The sequence below is a fragment of the Quercus robur genome, chromosome 5, assembly GCF_932294415.1.
Source record: "Quercus robur chromosome 5, dhQueRobu3.1, whole genome shotgun sequence".
Lineage (NCBI taxonomy): Eukaryota > Viridiplantae > Streptophyta > Magnoliopsida > Fagales > Fagaceae > Quercus > Quercus robur.
In genome coordinates, this window is record NC_065538.1 from 75,142,402 (window position 1) to 75,164,422 (window position 22,021).

Genomic DNA, 22,021 nt, shown 5'->3' on the forward strand with positions numbered 1-22,021 from the left:
GAAATACATTATCATTCAAATAAAAATTTTATTAAAAACATATGTTACCAATATTTATTGAAACATACAGTACCTCATTTATTGAAACAAACGTTACCACAAGGTTTTTTTTGGTAAAGTAATAACAATTCATTAGTTTTTATATTTTTATCCCTCTAAATTAAATGAAAAAAAAAAATAAAGAGTAAATTTGATATTTTTAAAAAGTCTTGATATTACCAGATAGTAAACCAAACCTCTAGGAGATTTTTGTTTTTTTACCCTTAATTAAAAGTCAAATAGTATCATTTATGATTATAACATCGTAATAAATTTGACGTTTTTACAATTATGACTCATTTTTCTTTTTCTTTCAAAATTTTTTTTTTTTTAAATATAAAGAATTAATGAAATGTTTTTGATTTGTAGACTTTTATGCATGAAGAGGATGAGAATAATCTTAACTTGTCTATTACCCTGATGTTTGGCGCAGCCATTGGGACTCCGATTACTAATATAGTGAAAATTGTTTAATATTTTGCTTATTAATTTTGTATGTGATGTTGTTCATGGGGTGTTGTTAAGCATATACATTACATTTTAGTACACATTCACAGGGGTAGTTATGGGAATAAATACACAATAATTTTCCAAATTATACAAGGAAGTATATATGCTCGGGAAAAATCGATACCTCAAATTTGAGGCGCTTTTACATGGCTTATGAACTAATTGATTACATTTGATGTAATGCATCTTTTTTCCTTGATTCCAACTCTGGGTAACCTCTTTCTCAACGGGGTACTAATGTGATGGAAATGGTTGAAGATTTTGTACTCATTTTCAATGTCATAGTATTCATTGGTGTCCATTAGTGATTCTACATCTTGTTTTGGCTCGTATCTCAATGTGTAGCCATGGGAATGGCTACCCTCAATTAACCTATATAAACTGCCACCTTAAATTTGAGGTGCCTCTTTGTTGTCGCCTCTAGATAGAACCATCAACCCACACATTAACAGATCTCTCTCTCTGGTTTGGAATTTTTCTATTATAATATTTGTTTGGAAGTTGAGAAAAATGTGAAAAACTAATAGAAAACGTGTTTTCTAGAGCATTTTTAGAAACACAACCCAATCTCTTCAAATTTTTTCTAGAGCATTTTTTAGAATGCAATCAAACACTTGAAAAAAATTTCTTTTCCATAAAATATTTTACAGTCAATGCTTTTTACGTCAAACCAAACACAACTAAGTTGTTGATTGCTTTGCATAACAAGCTCAACATTTGGATGGTCCTCATTTCTCTAAAAAAAAAATGTCTGAATAGTCTGAATATTTGTCTTCTAATAAAGCACCAGATGAATACAAAGTAGGCAATAAATTTCCAAAATCGCAAATTACAAATATTAAGTTCCACCAATTGCATACAATCTCTTCCCTACAAAACATCAAAGCAAGTTCCTACATCTAAAGGAACTCTAACAAGAAAAACATGAAAACTGACACTAAACCAAAAACTCGTACACTGTGAGTCTGAGAAATACCATTGGCACATTTAAGTACTAATTCGGCTGGGCTGATTCACAATCATTCTTAGACTACTCAATTGCTTTATTTACCTTCCCCTAAAAGTAATGGACTCGGTGAAACCAAACTTTAGTCTTGGACTTTCCTCTTGAATGAGTTGCAGTGTTCAACACCATAAATGATTTTCAATTCCAATCACCGGAGAGCATTCACAAAAGCCATCAAGGAATCAACATCCCTATTCTCAGAGGGATACTTTATTGGCCGAGACGAGTGTTTTGGGAAGAAAAGTATAGTGGGGAAGCTTCCTAGTTGCAGTTCTCTCTGGGCATACTCCTGATCACCATCTGCTCTGAACTTTCCCACCTTCACCCCACTCCCTGCCAACTTCTCAGCCAATTCAACATATGATGCTTCCATTGCCTGTTCAAAATTCAAAAAAAAAAAAAAAAATCCATTTAGAGAAATCCAGAAAACAAAGGTATAAGAATTCTGAATTGCCTGCAACATTGTTTACCTGGCAAAACTGGCACCATGGTGCATAGAGCACAACAATCCATGGTTCTTTTCGGTCCTCCAACCTCGCTAAATTCTCAATTCCAGTCCTATTCAAGGTAACCAAGTTCTGGGTGTTGAATATATCAGGAACTATGGCAGTTCCATTAGCATGGACTGCCCCATTTCCATTACCATCTACGTTTTCCTCCTTAATATTTCCTTTGTGGAGGCCACACTCCTTTGCCTTGGCATCCTCCCACCACCACCTTCCCTCTCTCTCATGCTGTCCTGGTAGGACCGGTCTAGTGCATGGCTCACAACCAATTGAGATGTAACCTTGTGAGTGCAATGTATTCACAGGCACATCCATCGCACAAAGGAATTTCCATATGTCTTGACCCTGAACATTTGCCACTGGATTCCACTTCACCAAGCTGCCAATCCCACCATCCATCCCCTCAAAAACTGGGTCCACTTGGACAACGGGAATCTCAGACCTAGTACCTGGGAACCGATCTTTCCTTTGGCCAGTGATCCAGGCGCGAAGCCCCTTAAGCGCCCTACTCAGGGGTCTAACCTTCCTCACACGGCAGCACTCCTGGTGCCCATCTTCATAGAAAGAGAACAGACCCTTGCTCCTTACTAATGCCTGAACTTCAACAGCTCAATGCGGATGCCACAATGCTTCTCAACTGTGTCAAAAAATTGATATGTTTCTGGGTTCAGCCTCCCTGTATCCAGGCTGAACACTCTAAAGGGTCGACCAGTTAAACGTGCATACTCGATCAAAGCAACATCTTGAGCACCACTGCAGAAATAGATATTTGGTGAACAGATTGTAAAATGTCCAATTCAGTAATTCTACCAAAAATACTTTGTTCCATCATATATCACACTCAATACAAAAATGATGAAAATTATCAGTACAAACAATCCTAAAATATTGGAATGGCATCACTTCTTGTAATTCTGAATAATTTATGTCATCAACGACAATGATGGTGATGGTTTTAACATTATAAGCAATCCTAAAATATTGAATTGGCGTCACTCCTTAACAATTTCTACACCATTAGTGAGGGCAATGGTTTCCTACTTCTAAAGTCAAAAGCTTAATTGATAAGGCTTCCTTTTTTATAACGATTATTTCCTATTTCCTAGTTAGCCTTAAATCCACTTCACCGTCCTCCTAAACAATGAGAATTTACTAATGTTATAGCTAAGAGAAGAGAATAACTAAAAGATTCTTGAAACACAAGGGGTAGTCAAGATGGTGAAACGTTTAAAATTTTACACTCACTCGTCGCTATTAAGATAACAAGCTGACGTAATGTCTCATATTTTGTTAGATGAAGGTGGAAGACTTTGTTGAACTTCAAGCCACCTTGTTTACTCCGGTCCACCACATGAACAATGCATTCTTTTTCTTCTTCTTTCTACTTGTTACTGGGGAAACTTCTCTGTGTTTATTTTTTAGATAGCTAGGGGTTTGAACCTAACCTGTTTGATCCGGACCAAACTGGTCCATCACAGATGGTTCTGTTGGAATACTACGTTGGATCTGGGGTTTAGTTGTATTTCAAAACCTGCCTAGTTTTGGCAGGCACGAGAGGAACCTGTGAAACTGATCCGAACAAACCCCCCTCCCCAGTGTCGTGCCTTACTCCTCGTTGCGCACCTAGTCCCTTTTTCGCCTCACCCACTATGCCCCTCACCAGCATCACACAGCGTCAGATCTGGCCTCATTGACACAACTCACCATTTTTTTGGTGCAAAACTGAGTCAAATTTGGCGCCGGATCATTGTCACCACATCAGATCCGGCCAATTTTGCTTGATCTCCCTCCTTTGGCAACCAATCACCCACAACCTAGGGAAACCGAGCAATCTGACTGCCGAATCAAAGAGGAATCTCGATCAAGAATCCAACCCATTATGGTTGGCAACAGTTTGAATCTTCTGCACCTGATTGAGATTGGATTGGATGATGGTTATGCAAGAAATTAGAACTGATACAACCCATGCTCAGCCTGAACTATAGGGCTATCACTTGAATCCCTTCTCTGATTTTAATTTGGAAAGCATAAGAATCATGTCGAAAATATATGGCAGATTCTGGTTGAGATTTGAATGAACTTGGATGGAGACTCAGGGAATCGTTTTTTGGTTAGCTTGAAAAGGCAAAAATTATATTGGGTGGTGGCTTAGAGAGAGAAAATGAAGGAACGAAGAAATTATAGACGTTAGAATCTTGTCTTTATCAATAAATCTGGTTTCTAATTCCATGATAAAGCGGTTAGGTTGGTTGATATGAAAATTGAAGTTACAACTTTATGAGGAAGAATATCAATAAGTTGTATAAGAAATCCTGTTAGCTGTTTTGGTTTAGAGGTTGCTATTTTAGCCATTTCATTATCTGTTGAGATAGTCCGAATGGCAGAGGATTATTCTTAGAAATTGAATAGAGAAATATAATTTCTATGGAATTTACTAAGCTTGATTTAGCAGATGTACACTCTACTCAAATATTCTATCTCCTTATATCAGAAGAATGTTCTGCTCAAACAGGATCATTGTGAATATTGAGTATTGATTTAGCAGATGTACACTCTACTCATTACCAAGTAATCTCCCATGTGAGTTTAGTGGGAAGACACGTTTTATTGAAGCATTTAGAAAGGTTTATCCTATCAAGTTTCGGAAGTTCTGTTGTCAGTCAGACAGCTCTAAATTCATCTCCTGCAGCATAATACGTGAGCTGGTTTTGAAATTTTACTGGTTGTAGAAGTTTCTTATCAATATACGTTTTATATGATTAAATAACTATATTCTTAATGTCTTGATTGAGAGGGAGGAAAATTAGAGAGGATAATTTTTCTGTTTTCCTATTTTTCAGTTTATTCTTTTATATAAGTTATTTCAAGTGAAATAATGTATCATATTTCTCTCTTTAAATAGGTTGTTACTTGTGGTTGTATTCCTCTGGATTCATCCTACCAAAAGATACCTAGGTGTTTATATGTGTCCACAAAACTCTATGAATATAAGGGATTGGATAGAAAATCTGCAAATCTTAAACACTGTTGCTTGTCGTAGGATCTAACAGAAATATGTGGCTGACTTTCACATATCAGACTTCTATTCTAGGTTAAGAGCATTAGTAAAGGCTGGTTATGGGGCTAAGTTTACTCTATTTGTAAAACCAGCAACTGCAGTTGAAGTCACAAAGGAAAACGAGGACTTAGCTTTTTACGTTGGCTAGCTAACCGCGGCCTCTCTGGTGATGACCGTATAATGCGCCTCAAAGAAGGGTATGCCAATGATTGTTCTGTTATGAGCCTTCTTGTATGCATTGTTTTGAGAATTATAGATTAGAAGTTGAAATTCTTAGATTTTCAGTTTTCATGCTTTTTACAATTGAATGCTTGATAGAGGATGTTTGTTTGTTTCTTCTAATATTTACTTGTTTTCTAGAGGTATTGAAATGTATGATGGCAGACACCTTGAGAGAAAGAAATAATAAATTTCGCTATTTCTATTGGCTTATGTCAATTAATTCAACTCTCCATATTTAAGCTTCTACCAGTGAATTCTTGCATAATGTGTGGTGCAACTTAGTATTAGTTTTCTCCAATATTTCGATAAGTTTACCAAAAATCTTGTAACTTAATTGGTTGACACTTTAATTTCCAATAGAGACATTCATGATTCAGATCCCCCAACTATCAATGTATTAAAAAAATTCAATGAATTTCCTTGTAAAAAATTGTAATATTTAGTTATTTTATAGACAAAATAGAAAGACACTAAGAGTAGTGTAGTGATTTGATCACATTATATATGTGTTCGCAAATTGAAAATTGCATGATATAGTGGTTGATATCGATAAGCATGTTTCATGCTTACTAAAAAAATGCATATATTATTCTTTTTTCTTTTCTTTTCTTTTTTTACATTCTTGATTGTGTAAATTCACAAATATTTAATTTTTATGGTTTTTGTGTCAAATATTGTCAAAGCATCTAAACATGAGTAAGAATGTCATATTCTAAATTAATTATTATAGTAAATTACACGTGCGATGCACATATTATTTTGTGGTATTTTATGAAAGACGGTTTTGGAGAATGTTGCACATATATTATAAAGAAAAAACAAACTAAATTAGAATAAATAAAAATACTTTTTATCTTTATTTTTTTATAATTCAATAATTGAGGAGAGATAATTTAAACCCCTAAACAATTTCCTTCCAAACGCCACAACCTACAAACTCTTGATAATTTTCTCTTCATTTTATCCTCGAATAAAAACAAAAGACCCAAACCTCCCCCTACCCAAAAATAAATACCTCCTTCCCTCATTCCCTCATAAGTCATAAGGTTCTGTCATGGGAGATATACTATATACAGAGAAGAAGAAGAAAATATTGTGATAAAGAACTATATGAACCTCGAATTTTACATTATGTTGCATTTTTCAATTGTTTGAAATAAATTTACATAATGCTGATCAACCACTCCACTAGTTTCCTCAACGACACTGCCAAACTGGTAATATGCCCAAAGAATGACAAAGAATGCAGGGCCATGCTAAATTCTTTTTAAAAATATTTGATTTATTAAAACCACCTGATTTTTATTTATTTTTTTGTTAGCCAAACTTTTCCCGTTTGATTGACCTAGCAAAACAAATGATACTTTAGAAAAAGGGTTGAGATTCTGAGCAATTTAAAAAATTTGAATCCCAGGTGAGGTACACCTAGAGTATAAATCCATACCAATGTACACATACAATGATGGCAAAACTGAACCCACCATTTGGGGTTGCTCCCCTTTCTTACACCGTTGGAAACTTTAGAAATTTGACAACGAATTGGATTCTATATAACATTTGTCATAAACTTGCCAATTCATTCATGAAATGCCCAAAAATTTTCCTATTTGTTTAACATAAAGATGAATGAGAAATACATTATAATTCTAGTAAAAAATTCATTAAAAACATATGTTACCAATATTTATTGAAACATATATTACCACCATTTATTGAAAAATATGTTACCCTAAGGTTTTTTTGGTAAAATGATAACATTTCATAAGTTTTTTTTATATTTTTATCCCTCAAAATTAAATGGGAAAATAAAGATTAAATTTGACATTTTAAAAAAGTCTTGGTATTAACTTATATTAACCCAAACCTGAAGGAAGATTTTTTATTTGAACCCTTAATTAAAAGTCAAAAGGCATTACTTGTGATTACAACAACTTCCTAAATTTGACATTTTTACAATTACAACTCATTTTTCTATTTCTTTCTTTTTTTAATTTTGTAGAATTTATGCATGAAGGAGGATGAGAATAATCGTAGCTTGTCCAGGTTTGGCACAGCCAGCAAGACTCTGGTAATCGTTGCATCTTGCATGCCAAATATATAGACTCTAATAATCGACGCAATGGAAATCATACAATATTTTGCATATTAATTTTTTATGTGATACGGTTCATGGGGTGTTTATAAGTATTATGAACCCTTACTATGGCCAATGTATTCATTGAGTAAGGTGAGCAAAAAACTACTTACCATACATATGCTGAGGGAAAATTGCAACTTCAAATTTGAGGCACTTTGATATTGTTTAATTTGATATTAACAGTATCTTCAACTAAATCTTCATCGAATCTAACTCTAGGTAACTTCTCTTTCCAACGGGACCTTAATGTGATGGAAATGGTAGAAAATTTTGATACTTATTTCTGATGTAGAAAATACATTATTGTTCTAGTCAAGATTTCATTAAAAACATATGTTACCACAATATATTAAAACATATGTTATCACATGACATTTTTTAGTAAAATAATTCCATTCCATAAGTTTGTTGGATTTTTATCTCTTTAAATTAAATGGGTAAATAAAGAATAGTCACAAAATTGACAAAGAAAATAAAATTTTCATTGGGCTTAAAATTTACCGAATATATATTACATTTTCAAAAATTCTACATATTATAAATTCAAAAATCATCCAATCAAGGATAAAAAAATTTATCATATAATTAATAATTAATTGTTAGAAACTCCCTTACACTTATAAATGAGAAATGCATTATCATATGTTACCACTATAGGGGTAAAGTCCCCAGATCAAACAAAGGGCCTTGGGCCCCATATGGAAGTTTGACCACGTTCGAGGAGAAGGTGTGGGTGCCAAAAAGGCTCCCGGCCCAATTCTTATGAGCCCAAACTTGTTCAAAAGGCGGTCCGAGGAGAAATGTCTCCTCGGACGTACCAAGTATGGCTCAAACATGCACCCTACCAGCAATAAAGAATCACTCCAACGAATATTAGTGGCAGGGATGAGTCTCACAAGCCTATGAGAGGGAAGAGAATATATGATGTCAAGGGAAAGACTGCAGCTGCCACATTAAATGCATAGCAGCTACTTTTCTGGCCGCATTAATGTGAAGAGGACTGGCGAACAGTGTTACCTTGGCCAATACAACTCACAGAAAGATGGGGGAGATGTCCGATGGGACGAGCACTCAAGTGAAGGTCCAAATGATCAACAAGTGTAAGGTTCTGATGACTTCAAAGGGGCTATATAAGAGAGGGGACTCCCTACGAAAAAGGACACCGGAAAAAAGAAGAACTTAGAACAGAAGAAGGAGAAAAAGACCATAGCCTTTGATAAAGAAACAGAGATGCACCCCATACGTCTCCTCGGACCAAATATCCAATGGACATGAAGGGGATTTTCTTATGCTCAATTGTTGCATGACCCAAAGTTAACTAACACTCACTTTGTTAGGGCCTAGTTCTGTAACCCGCTCTCTACAAATTCATTGTCTAGGGCTCCTTGGGCCAGAACCCCATACCTGTTGGGTCTGGGCCCCGAAACGTGGCCCTACAACCACTATTTATTAAAACCTATGTTCTCATAAAAAGTTAATTAAACATATGTAACCACATGAGGTTTTTGGTAAAATAATACCATTTCATAAGTTTTTTTGAATTTTATCCTTCTAAATTAAAGGGGAAAATAAAGAATAGTAACAAAATTGACAAAGGAAATACCAATTTCATTGGGCTTAAAATTGACTAAATATATATTACACTTTTGAAAAGTTCAAATCTAAATTATATTTTATAAATTTAGAAATCATCAAATAAGGATTTTTTTTTTTTTTTAAAAACTATAATATAATTGTTAGACACTCCCTCACACTTATAATTGTCGTAATACAAAGACAGTAAAATTAATCACTCTTTGTGCTAATTGAGTAAATTTGACATTTTTAAAAATTCTTGGTCTACCTTATATTAACTTAAACCTCAAGAAAGAATTTTGATTTTTACCCCTAATTAAAAGACAAAAACTACCATTTACAATTAATACATCATCAATCCCGCAATCCTAATGGCCAATAACTCCAGTCTTAATAAGAATGTTGTAAGAAGTTCAGTTCATATCAAATTTTTTGGTGCATACTATGGTTCAAAGTAACCAGAATATAAGTTGAGTACAAATTAGGATATGGTAGAACAACAAGAATCTATATATATCTAAAAGTTAAAGTGTAGCATTTATTATTGCTACACTCGTATTAAGCCACCTCATCCTCCATGTCATTGCCATGTCATTTACTATTTTTCATATTTATTTTTTACCTATAATTTTTTTAACAATATTAAATATATAAACACATTGGCTTTACAAATTCATCATAAGGGGTTAACTTTACATATTCACTTACTTTAATTTTGATGTTATAACTAAGTATCGTCTATACATATTCCTCTTAGACGGTTTTAACTTTATATATAATTTTGTCCCTTTATCTTCTTTTATTTTGACTTTTCTTATTCTCATCCTCTTACTATAAATGTGTCACTCTCTTCCATTTTATGCATATTTTTCCCACACAGAAAGGTTATTTCTCGCCCTTTCTCTCATTTTTTTTTTTTTTTTTTTGGTTGGATTTTTTATGAGGTTTATACTCCCATTGTCTTATTATTGACTAATTTATGCGTTACGTGATGCAAGTATTTTTTTATCATTTTATTTAAAACACAAAATAGTTTTAATATTGTTGACCAGATTTAGGGGAAAATCATATTATAATATGTCCATATTTTGTGTTGTTATCAGGTTTTTGTTTATTTGGACAATACGACGATGAACAATTAATGCAATTGAAGAAAATGGTATTTGTGTAGTTTCCTTTCATTATTTATAAATATTTTGTTGAACAAATTAGCAAGAAATTGTTATGTCTTTATTATATGATATTTTTAGATGCTTGAATAATTGTTTTAAGCATTTACGAATGTGGGGCCCAAGAATTTGTGGCCTTGGCCCATTTTTACATTGGGGCCCAAGGCCCGAGCCGAGGAGGGGTATAGCCGAGGACGTGTAATAAAAGTCCAAGTAGTCTTGAGACATAGCCGAGGATAATTTTGTCCTCGGCATATCCGAGGTCCCCCTGAAAGAAAGGACAAGAACGGTATAGGAATAGTTTTGGGAAAAACCTAAAATATCTATGTTAATAGAAAAAGGGACGTTGGATAGTATAACGACCAAAGACAAAGGGAAAGCTGTCATTACTACCATTGAATACTCTGCACCTGACAGAGCCATACTCTTCAGCTTTTACAACCACTCCCAACCACTTTGGGTATGGGCTGATGGGACAAGTATCAGTCCTGGAAAGTCGAACCTACACGTGGACGTAGGGTAAGGGATACAGGCTAATATAAAAGGAGAAGCAAACAATCTGGAAAAAGAGGCTGGGAAAAAAGGCCAAGAACCAGAGCCTCCCAGACCGCCTCAAGGAGAAAGACTCCTCGAGCGAACACGGTTTAATTCTGTATGAACACCACGACTAACCACCATCCGGTGATCAAGGCCTAGCATTTCAAACCCACGCTCTACAAATGATATTGTTTGGGCCTTTTTATGTGCGAACCCAATATCATTTTGGGTCGTTACAAATTGAGTCCTTACAATTGGCGCCGTCTGTGGGGAAGGCTTGTGTGTTGGCACAGGCGGTGGGTTGAGACAGTCCTCCCATCATTTCCAATAGCCGGTTGTAGTGTTCTAGCATAAAGTTCTACTAGGGGCTACGTTTCTTCAATAGGGGCTACGCTTCGAAGCGTCAGTAGCACGGATGGTTCTAGGGGCTTGGCTGAGGAGCTAATCCCTCTAAACCAATGCCCCACGCCATAGCCGAGGGGTTAATTCGCCCAACTACTTAAAAATCAAGTTTTTGACAGAACCAAGGTATTGTATGGTCCTTGGACTCAAACCTATGAGGAAACTAACTACTTAAAAACCGAGTTTTTGACAGAACCAAGGTATTGCATGGTCCTCGGACTCAAACCTATGGGGAAACCAACTACTTAAAAACCGAGTTTTTGACAGAACCAAGGTATTGCATGGTCCTCGGACTCAAACCTATGGGGAAACCAACTACTTAAAAACCGAGTTTTGGACAGAACCAAGGTATTGCATGGTCCTCGGACTCAAACCTATGGGGAAACCAACTACTTAAAAACCGAGTTTTGGACAGAACCAAGGTATTGCATGGTCCTCGGACCCAAACCTATGTGGAAACCAACTACTTAAAAACCGAGTTTTGGACAGAACCAAGGTATTGTATGGTCCTCAGACTCAAACCTATGGGAAAACCAACTACTTAAAAATCAATTTTTGGACAGAACCAAGGTATTGCATAGTCCTCAGACTCAAACCTATGGGGAAACCAACTACTTAAAAATCAAGTTTTGGACAGAACTAAGGTATTGTATGGTCCTCGGACTCAAACCTATGGGGAAACCAACTACTTAAAAACCGAGTTTTGGACAGAACCAAGATATTGCATAGTCCTCGGACTCAAACCTATAGAAAAATCAGCCACTTAAGGAGAATTCTAAGTCGCTCAGTCCTCGGACCAAGTACCAGAAAAGACTAAGGCTATGAAGGTCATTAGGAAGATGGCGAAACACCTTAGTACTCGACGATCCGCATGGGCTGTTCATTTTGGGTTACATATCCTCAGATGATTACCTCCTGCACAGTACCGAGCATTCAGCCATCATCTCGTTCAGTTTGGGGTATACAACCCTTTTTCAGGTCGGCCTTATTATGCCATACAGCTTTAATAAGTTCATAATAACATCTTTTATAAGGGTTTCGGCCCTAAGTATCGTTTTCTCAGGTCGGCATTATTATACCGGACAGCTCTAATAAATTCATAATAACATCTTTTATAAGGGTTTCGGCCCTAAGTATCGCTTTTTCAGGTCGGCCTTATTATGCCATACAGCTTTAATAAGTTCATGATAACATCTTTTATAGAGGTTTCGGCCCTAAGTATCGTTTTCTCAGGTCGGCATTATTATGCCGGACAGCTCTAATAAATTCATAATAACATCTTTTATAAGGGTTTCGGCCCTAAGTATCGCTTTCTCAGGTCGGCATTATTATGCCGGACAGCTCTAATAAGTTCATAATAACATCTTTTTTCTTTGTAAGGGTTTCTGCCCTAAGTATCATTTGTTCAAGTCGGCATTATTGTGCTGGATAATTTCAGTAAGCGCAGAGTAAGGTCTTTTTATTAACAGGGATTTCGGCCCTAAGCATTGTTTAGAGTATAAAAATGAAAAGAAGTCATACAGTAGTACGTCCATTCACGGCATAACCATTGCAGGAAAGAAAGAATACATAGAATAAAACAATGGCAACTTTTATTAATGTAAAGAAGTAGTACAGCGTACAATGAAGGGCTTAAACAAGACTATATAGGAAACAAATTACAAAAAAAACAAAAAAAAAAAAAAAAAAAAAACAAAACAAAACAAACAACAATAAGAAGTCTTTTTAAATTCTGCTCTAGTAGCCACCATATTGAGAGGAAGACCCATTTTGATGGAAGAGGAGAAGAAGAGGAAGAAGTAAAAGCACCAGGATGAATCTGGTGATGGGAAAGAAGAAGAAGGGGAGGCAAAAGGAGGCACCAGTGAAGGAACAGAGGAAGAAGCAGGGATACTTAATCCCTGCGTCAGCCCTGACTCCTAACACGCGGGTGTCATATTAGCTATACTCATAGGAGAGCATCTAGTACTGATAATGGATAACCCCAGCTCAATCGCACCAAAAGCTTGATGCGACTAGCACCTACTTCGGATTTTGGCTAAAGGAGGGTGGGAAGTATCTTGAGTCTTTGCCAACCCTGCCCTGACCGAGCCATTTTAAGCTTCGGAGGGACATAACGCTTCGGAGAAGGATGTGATCTTTTCATCCCCGCTTCTACCTCAAACGTGTCACACTATAAGCTTTGACTGTGCTGATAAGGAAAACTTTGAGCATAGCTTGAGGTTTAAGACTTTAGAAAGGATAAAGGGTCTTTACGCGAAGGGAATGCCCTCTCGTCTGGCTTCTTATATGGAAGGTAAGTTCAGTGGCATTTAATCCGTACAGATTTCCAAGAAGATCTGCAAATGAGGTAGCGTCTGTTCAACTCCCCAATATCATCTATAACCGACAGATTTGATCGGCCTTGTAATGTAAATCTATTAAAGATGCGCCTCATACACTGAAACGGCAGGAGCGCCCCGTGTGAAAATCTGGACGAATGTCTCGTAACCCGGCGCATTTCCTAAATAGATGAAGGGACACCAACATTAATGAAGGTCAGAGCTAAACGAGCTGTAATAAAGGCTTGGCATCACCAAAACCCTCCTCTCCGACTAAGAGGTCGGACAGCAGGATTTTGAGGGGCTATTGTGGGGCCCAAGAATTTGTGGCCCTGGCCCATTTTTACATTGGGGCCCAAGGCCCGAGCTGAGGAGGGGTATAGCCAAAGACGTGTAATAAAAGTCCAAGTAGTCTTGAGACATAGCCGAGGATAATTCTGTCCTCGGCATATCCGAGGTCCCCCTGAAAGAAATGGCAAGAACGGTAGAGGAACAGTTTTGGGAAAAACCTAAAATATCTATGTTAATAGAGAAAGGGATGTTGGATAGTATAACGATCAAAGACAAAGGGAAAGCTGCTATTACTGCCATTGAATACTCTGCACCTGACAGAGCCATACTCTTCAGCTTTTACAACCACCCTCAACCACTTTGGGTATAGGCTGATGGGACAAGTATCAGTCCTGGAAAGTCGAACCTACACGTGGACGTAGGGTAAGGAATACAAGCTAATATAAAAGGAGAAGCAAGCAATCCGGAAAAAGAGACTGGGAAAAAAGGCCAAGAATCAGAGCCTCCCAGACCGCCTCAAGGAGAAAGACTCCTCGAGCGAACACAGTTTAATTCTGTATGAACACCACGACTAACCACCGTCCGGTGACCAAGGCCTAGCCTTTCAAACCCACGCTCTACAAATGATATTGTTTGGGCCTTTTTATGTGCGAACCCAATATCATTTTGGGTCGTTACAAATTGAGTCCTTACAACGAATATTTTGTATCCTCACAATCTTATCTCATTTGTGTATTCTTTGAGATTTTTAAGAAAAAAATTCAATTTTTAAAATTATTTATTTTTCCATTCATTTTTCATATCTTGGATTAGGTGTTAGATTATATTATGATAGTATTAACACAATACTTCTTATTTTTACGAAATAATTTCTCTAAATTTTCCCTTTGTACTCTTGGTTACAATCATTATATATAAAGTTATAACTTATTAAAAATTTTGAATTTGATTATGAATTGAATATTTGGCTTGATCACATCACGTTTGAAATGTTTTACATATTTAGAAGAATAAGTTTGACTTTGATGTGATTTTTATTTTTTCCTTTCTTTTTTTGAATTGTAGTTTTTTTTTTTTATTATAATGTTTTTTGGTGTTTTTGATTGTACGGTAGATACAATTGGATTTGAAAAAGTTTTTTAAAAAAAAAAACTAAAAAAAATAATTTTCAAATTTTATATACTTTTTAATGATACACAAAATGTTATAAATAATTTTTACTAAAAATTAATATTTTTGCTACCTTTTGAATTCTTGAGAAAAATTGTATTGTTTTCATTTTAGTATGACAAAAATTATATATAAAAATATATATATATATATATATATATTACATTTGTGATTGTTCCTATAATAAATAAAAATATGATTATAAAACACATTACTATTTATTAAATTAGTTCAAATTGCAAAAAATAAATTTAATGAGATCATCCTAAAAATATGATCACGCGCAACATGCGGATCCGCGACTAGTATGTCATTAAGATGAGAGCCAAAAATGCATGAACAGATTTTGAGTGTATGTTGGCCTTAACATATGTTGGTTGTTGAGAGAGAGAGAGAGAGTTACATAATTCAATCTGATGGCCTATGTCCAGTTTGGAAAACAAAACAAAAAATACAAATTGGAAACAATTTGATCTTTCCCCAACCTAGGTAAATAATAACTCTTGCTAAGTGGAAACAATTTGTGGTGGGCCTTTTTAAGATGTTGGGCTAGGCTGCCTCCCGTTGCACGGAGGCCCAAGTGTTTTAGGTAGGAGAGTCAGAACCGGTCCAATTGCAACTCACTTGGTCCGACAACTATGCCCCTCTTTGTTGAAACTTTGATCACATGCTCATAACAGACGTAGCTGTTACAACTGAGTTATGGCAGACCGATACAATAGGGCAACAGTAAAGGCGACACACTTGCTGTTAGACAAAATGAAACTCTTGCAAAAAGTTACAGCAGATAAATGTAATAAAACAATAATGAAAGGGATGTGTTTATTGCCAGGAAAGACAAATAAAGGATTCTTAATGAAAAGAACAACAAAACAACAGACTTCGTATCATAAGTAAAATTGCAAAGACAAGAAAAGAAATAATAATCAGATCAAAGAAAGAAGATTAGTCTGCCGTGTTCAGTTGCGCTACAAGATTAAGACCAAAGAGGGAACCACTGCCTCAACGTGGACAACCTCACAAGGGAATCTTGCTATAGAAATTATCCACTTTGAGGGAACAGACCTAAATGGTTTATGCCCAAACAAATCATTTATCCTTAACAGAGGATAGGCTTTTAGAGGGAGAGAAGGAAATAGTCTATTGGTGCATGTCTACCATTCTACACTCTCTCTTTCACCTCCTAATCCTCTGCTTCTTTCGCTCTGTTTTTGCTACTTTAATTCTTTCCCCTTCTTTTCTTTCTTTTTTAGTGCTTACTCATATAGAGTAATGGTGGTGCTGTGATTCTCTCTTAGTGGTTACTACTATTGCGATGTTTTTTATGCACAACAAGGACCCTTTATATACTACATGTTGTGACTGTTTTTTACCATTTTATCCTTTAACTACTTTTGTCTGGATTATGGTGTCCTTCCTAACCACCCACTGATTTGTCAGTTTCCCAACCACCACCACTTACCTGTGCTGGCTGTGCCACTCCCCATTACCAGATAAAGAAGACTGTTTTGTTTGCTTGTTCACCATGGCATTCTCATCCACCACAATGTGGGTATTCTCTCTTGCTATCCCTCATGGCATGCACCTAGTAGTTTCAATTCATCATTCCTTCTTTTGGGTGGTATGTCATTTCAGCAAGACATCTCCCCCAAAAGAATCTAAGCATGAACCCCAAAATAGGCTTTCCCTTCTCCCCACCGCCAAACCATACCCTTTCTTACCTCTGACCCATGACCCACCACTCCTGTATTAGCTGGGTACAGGTTGGTAGTACCTAGACCTTGCGCGTGCTCCTTTCAAGGCCTTGCACGTGCTCCTTGCGACTCATCCTTGACCTCTTATGGCGTGAACTGTCTTCTGATTTTCCATTCTTTATTGGCTTGCTCCTTTCAAGGGCTGGGTCTTACTTGATTGTGGGCTTTTCTCTCTTTAGCCCATTCTTTGCTCCTTCCGTAATCTTGTTGACATTCTTGCCATAACACTCTGTTATTCCTGTTGTAGTGTTATTTGACCTGCGCTTGCTAGGCCTCTTTTGAGCCTATTGCATGTTTTTCTCTCAATTGGTCACAATGACCCAGTATGATCATTGGATTTATACTCATGCTACTTTGGGCTTTCTTGACCCATTACATTGCTTATGGGCTCCTTTGGCCCATTTCTTTCTCCTTGGGCATCTTCAACCCATTTGCTTTCGTTGGGCATCCTCGGCCCATTTTCTAATTCTGCATTTCCTTGGGCTTTTACTAACTCTTTTGGGCTTCCCTGGCCCAATTACCTTATCCTTTATCCTTGAGGCTCATGAACTTTCCATCAACCCCTTACTTCCTTACTTCATTACTTCGACCTTGCTGTGGCCCATTCTTACTTTTGTACATCACATAATACCTATGAGCTTACTACTTCTTTCTCTTGGCTCCTCTAGGCCCATTTGCTTTCCTCAAAGCCCATTTATTCACTTTATAGGCCTATGATCCATTGTTTCTACCATTCGGGCTTAATGGTTTTTTATATCAATCTACTAACTCTTTTCTGCCCATATTTTTGGGCTTCTTCTTGCTATTGGGCTTCCAAAATGAGCATCAACACAGTTCTAATACTTTGATTAAAATGTTCCAATCAACATAACTAACTGCCAAAAATGCTTTTAGGCTGTGTTTGGTTCAATTAAAAAATGTTTTAAGAAAAATATTTTACACATTTACAGGTGTTTGAATGGATTGAAAATCCCGTCAACTTGAAATTGATTTCTCTTTGGTCATAAAATAAGGCTGGTTTTCGGGTAAATTGTTTTACATTTCTATTTTCATTATCTCAATTTTTCGGAAAAACACAAACCAATGAGAGAGAACAAAGCCAATCAAACTAGTCGAACTACCCACCCATTTCCTAATGGACCACCATGACCCAGTCAAGTGACCTATCCATGAACCAATTGGACCACCCAGCTAGTAACATCGACAACCGTGACCACCCACCCCTAGAACCAACCTCTTTGACATCACCTCTAGATAGAGCCATCAACCCACACATTAACGGATCTCTCTCTCTCTCTCTCTCTCTCTCTCTCTCTCAATCTGGTTTGGAATTTTTCTATTATAATATTTGTTTGGAAGTTGAGAAAAATGTGGGAAACTAATAGAAAACGTGTTTTCTAGAGCATTTTTAGAAACACAACCCAATCTCTTCAAATTTTTTCTAGAGCATTTTTTATAATGCAATCAAACACTTGAAAAACATTTCTTTTCAATAAAAATATTTTATAGTCAATGCTTTCTACGTCAAACCAAACATGACTAAGTTGTTGATTGCTTTGCATAACAAGCTCAACATTTGGATGGTCCTTATTTCTCTAAAAAAATGTCTGAATAGTCTGAATATTTGTCTTCTAATAAAGCACCAGATGAATACAAAGTAGGCAATAAATTTCCAAAATCGCAAATTACAAAGACTATATACACCTTAAGTTCCACCAATTGCATACAATCTCTTCCCTACAAAACATCAAAGCAAGTTCCTACATCTAAAGGAACTCTTACAAGAAAAACATGAAAACTGACACTAAACCAAAAACTCGTACACTCTTGAGTCTGAGAAATACCATTGGCACATTTAAGTACCAATTCGGCTGGGCTGATTCACAATCATTCTTTGACTACTCAATTGTTTTATTTACCTTCCCCTAAAAGTAATGGACTCGGTGAAACCAAACTTTAGTCTTGGACTTTCCTCTTGAATGAGTTGCAGTGTTCAACACCATAAATGATTTTCAATTCCTATCACCGGAGAGCATTCACAAAAGCCATCAAGGAATCAACATCCCTATTCTCAGAGGGATACTTTATTGGCCGAGACGAGTGTTTTGGGAAGAAAAGTATAGTGGGAAAGCTTCCTAGTTGCAGTTCTCTCTGGGCATACTCCTTCTGATCACCATCTGCTCTGAACTTTCCCACCTTCACGCCACTCCCTGCCAACTTCTCAGCCAATTCAACATATGATGCTTCCATTGCCTGTTCAAAATTCAAAAAAAAAGAAAAGAAAAATCCATTTAGAGAAATCCAGAAAAAAAAGATATAATAAGAATTCTGAATTGCCTGCAACATTGTTTACCTGGCAAAACTGGCACCATGGTGCATAGAGCACAACAATCCATGGTTCTTTTCGGTCCTCCAACCTCGCTAAATTCTCAATTCCAGTCCTATTCAAGGTAACCAAGTTCTGGGTGTTGAATATATCAGGAACTATGGCAGTTCCATTAGCATGGACTGCCCCATTTCCATTACCATCTACATTTTCCTCCTTAATATTTCCTTTGTGTAGGCCACACTCCTTTGCCTTGGCATCCTCCCACCACCACCTTCCCTCTCTCTCATGTTGCCCTGGTAGGACCGATCTAGTGCATGGCTCACAACCAATTGAGATGTAACCTTGTGAGTGCAATGTATTCACAGGCACATCCATCGCACGAAGGAATTTCCATATGTCTTGACCCTGAACATTTGCCACCGGATTCCACTTCACCAAGCTGCCAATCCCACCATCCATCCCCTCAAAAACTGGGTCCACTTGGACAACAGGAATCTCAGACCTAGTACCTGGAGACTGATCTTTCCTTTGGCCAGTGATCCAGGCGCGAAGCCCCTTAAGCGCCCTCCTCAGGGGTCTAACCTTCCTCACACGGCAGCACTCCTGGTGCCCATCTTCATAGAAAGAGAACAGACCCTTGCTCCTTACTAATGCCTGTACTTCAACAGCATCAGGAAACATGTACTCGATGCGGATGCCATAATGCTTCTCAACTGTGTCAAAAAATTGATATGTTTCTGGGTTCAGCCTCCCTGTATCCAGGCTGAACACTCTAAAGGGTCGACCAGTTAAATGTGCATACTCGATCAAAGCAACATCTTCAGCACCACTGCAGGAATAGATATTTGGTTAACAGATTGTAAAATGTCCAATTCAGTAATTCTACCAAAAATACAAAGTCATACAATAGAAGAACTATATATAAAAAATAAATAACGATTATTTCCTATTTCCTAGTTCGCCTTAAATCCACTTCACCATTCTCCTAAACAATGAGAATTTACTAATGGTATAGCCAAGAGAAGAGAACAACTAAAAGATTCTTGAAACACAAGGGGTGCTAGTAAAGATGGTGAAAATTTTAAAATTTTACAGTCACTCGTCGCTATTAAGATAATTAACAGGAGTTGTTTATTAAGAGTATGATTCCCATCAGCATCATAAACATATTTTGACTTGTTTTATTCTCCAACATTCCTTCACAAAAATAAATAAAATACTCGATTTAATAATTTTTTTTTTTTTAATAAAAGAAAGTATAAATACTATGGAATTTGACTTAGGCCATATGTTTTATGATGATTACTTTTTGTTAAACTTAGACTATTTGGCCACAAAAAAATTTACTAATCGAGCGAATTGGAATCCGAAGTATATTCCTCATCTCAAGGTATCAATAGTATATTCCCATTCAATCCCAAATAGTAACCAACATCAACAAAATCTATATTAATCAATAACCCATTAACAAATGAAAATTAAATCATAATTGAATAACTAAATATAAAAAAAAAAGATATAATACCTGAACGCAATTGCAATGTCATTGCCAAACTTTTCAAGAGCTTTATCCATAACTTCAAGAGGAGATGCATTCTCAAGCTCTTTAGCTAATTGCTCAAAGTTCTCCTCCTCCACCTCCACCTCCACTTTCTCCACCACTTCTGCACTTTCTAAAACACCCAAAAAAAAGAAAAGAAAAAAAACCCAAACTTTTCAAAAACTGTGTCGTTTAATGCATAATCTTTTTAAATTAAACAATTAATCAGTTTTCAAAATTACCCATAACAAAAAACAGAAAAAGATTACAACTTTTTGAAAAAAAAATTTCAAATATTTTCGAAACTCTCACTTCTCACTCACCAGGAGCAACGATAGTAGCAGCAAGAGGCACAATCGAATCGTTACGTTTGGGCTCTGCGTGTAAAGCCTTCACCGAGAACCGTCTTTGTGAATAATTCAAACCATGAGTCCGAGGTTTAGGCCGATCCGATAATAGCCTAAACGAACCGTGTTGTAAACCTTAAAAAACCAAACAACGTTAATCAGAACAAACAAACAACCTTAAAAACACAACAATTCCATTCAAACAAAAAAACAAAGAACTACCTTTAGAAATTGCAGTAGATGAAGAAGAAGAAGAAGTTACAGCGAGAGCCATTTGGATTTCGAGAAAATTTTTCTCTAACAAACTTAGTTTAAGGAATTGGGTTTGTGGGGTTTTAGATTTTTCTGTTTCGATTTGAGTTCTAAAAATTTTCAGTGTGGTGAAGATTGTGAAACAATGAATTCGGATTAAATAAGGAACCAAAGAGGGGGGAAAGGCGTGTTTCGTGGTACATTGAACCTAGACGCTATTTCGTATATGTGCAGCCTTTGTTTTTTTTGCTTACGTGGCTGGTTCTTATTTGAAGAGACCCCAATCGTGTCGCTCAGCAATTTCGTCACGTCGCGTGCAAATAAAAAGAGAGCTATTAAATACTACTACCATTTGTGTGGTTGATTGAGAATTGGACCACGGCTCTCGTGGTCAATTTTCTCACATTCTTCTAGCTGTTTTTCTTTTACTCACTACTATTTCAGTATTTCTTTCCTTTTTATTTTTTTTCTTTTCTTTTCTTTGTGGTTGGAAAATTTTGATTCAATTTGCAATAAGTGTGGGTCTCTTATTTGAACTTTTTGAATTTGATGGGTTGGATTTTCTTGGCCTCCCATTTTTGTACTTCACATATGTGGCACAAAATAAATGGAAAGAGATCATCATGAATTTATTTATGATTATGATTATGATTTTTTTTTTTTTTTTGGTTAAGAGGAAATACAAATAACAAACTATCTCATAGTAGCGGTGAGATCAAGTTCAGTCATTCTATTAACAAACATGCCAACATTATCCATATTAACTAAATGCACAACATCAAGACTTGGCGGGTTATCAAAAACTTCCGCCATGGTGCTACCCCATCTCACAATTGCATCCGCGCAACGATTGCCT

General features: G+C 36.3%; 2 protein-coding genes and 1 long non-coding RNA gene across 3 annotated transcripts; 1 reads left to right on the top strand and 2 right to left on the bottom strand.

The window, feature by feature from the left end:
• Positions 1 to 1,305: 1,305 nt before the first annotated feature.
• Positions 1,306 to 2,782, bottom strand: LOC126727086 (5'-adenylylsulfate reductase 3, chloroplastic-like). The gene is made up of 2 exons (XM_050432577.1): positions 2,026 to 2,782; positions 1,306 to 1,931 (listed from the first exon to the last, which is right to left on the bottom strand). Exons 1-2 carry the CDS (start codon positions 2,458 to 2,460, stop codon positions 1,704 to 1,706), a joined length of 663 nt encoding a protein of 220 aa, XP_050288534.1. The 5' UTR covers positions 2,461 to 2,782; the 3' UTR covers positions 1,306 to 1,703.
• Positions 1,882 to 19,233, top strand: LOC126727087 (uncharacterized). The gene is made up of 2 exons (XR_007656143.1): positions 1,882 to 1,989; positions 19,012 to 19,233. It is a non-coding gene; the product is annotated as an uncharacterized LOC126727087 (long non-coding RNA).
• Positions 18,345 to 21,311, bottom strand: LOC126727085 (5'-adenylylsulfate reductase 3, chloroplastic-like). The gene is made up of 5 exons (XM_050432576.1): positions 21,136 to 21,311; positions 20,890 to 21,048; positions 20,552 to 20,699; positions 19,051 to 19,855; positions 18,345 to 18,950 (listed from the first exon to the last, which is right to left on the bottom strand). The coding sequence occupies exons 1-5, from the start codon at positions 21,185 to 21,187 to the stop codon at positions 18,720 to 18,722; spliced, it is 1,395 nt and encodes a 464-aa protein (XP_050288533.1). The 5' UTR covers positions 21,188 to 21,311; the 3' UTR covers positions 18,345 to 18,719.
• Positions 21,312 to 22,021: the final 710 nt, after the last annotated feature.

Excerpts from the sequence above, each read along its gene's own strand:
- LOC126727086 (XM_050432577.1), bottom strand. The coding sequence starts at position 2,460 with ATGGATGGTGGGATTGGCAGCTTGGTGAAGTGGAATCCAGTGGCAAAT. Across the intron at positions 1,932-2,025 it reads CATGGTGCCAGTTTTGCCAG|GCAATGGAAGCATCATATGT; the intron begins GTAAACAATGTT and ends AATTTTGAACAG.
- LOC126727085 (XM_050432576.1), bottom strand. The coding sequence starts at position 21,187 with ATGGCTCTCGCTGTAACTTCTTCTTCTTCTTCATCTACTGCAATTTCT. Across the intron at positions 20,700-20,889 it reads TGCTACTATCGTTGCTCCTG|AAAGTGCAGAAGTGGTGGAG; the intron begins GTGAGTGAGAAG and ends TGGGTGTTTTAG. Across the intron at positions 18,951-19,050 it reads CATGGTGCCAGTTTTGCCAG|GCAATGGAAGCATCATATGT; the intron begins GTAAACAATGTT and ends AATTTTGAACAG.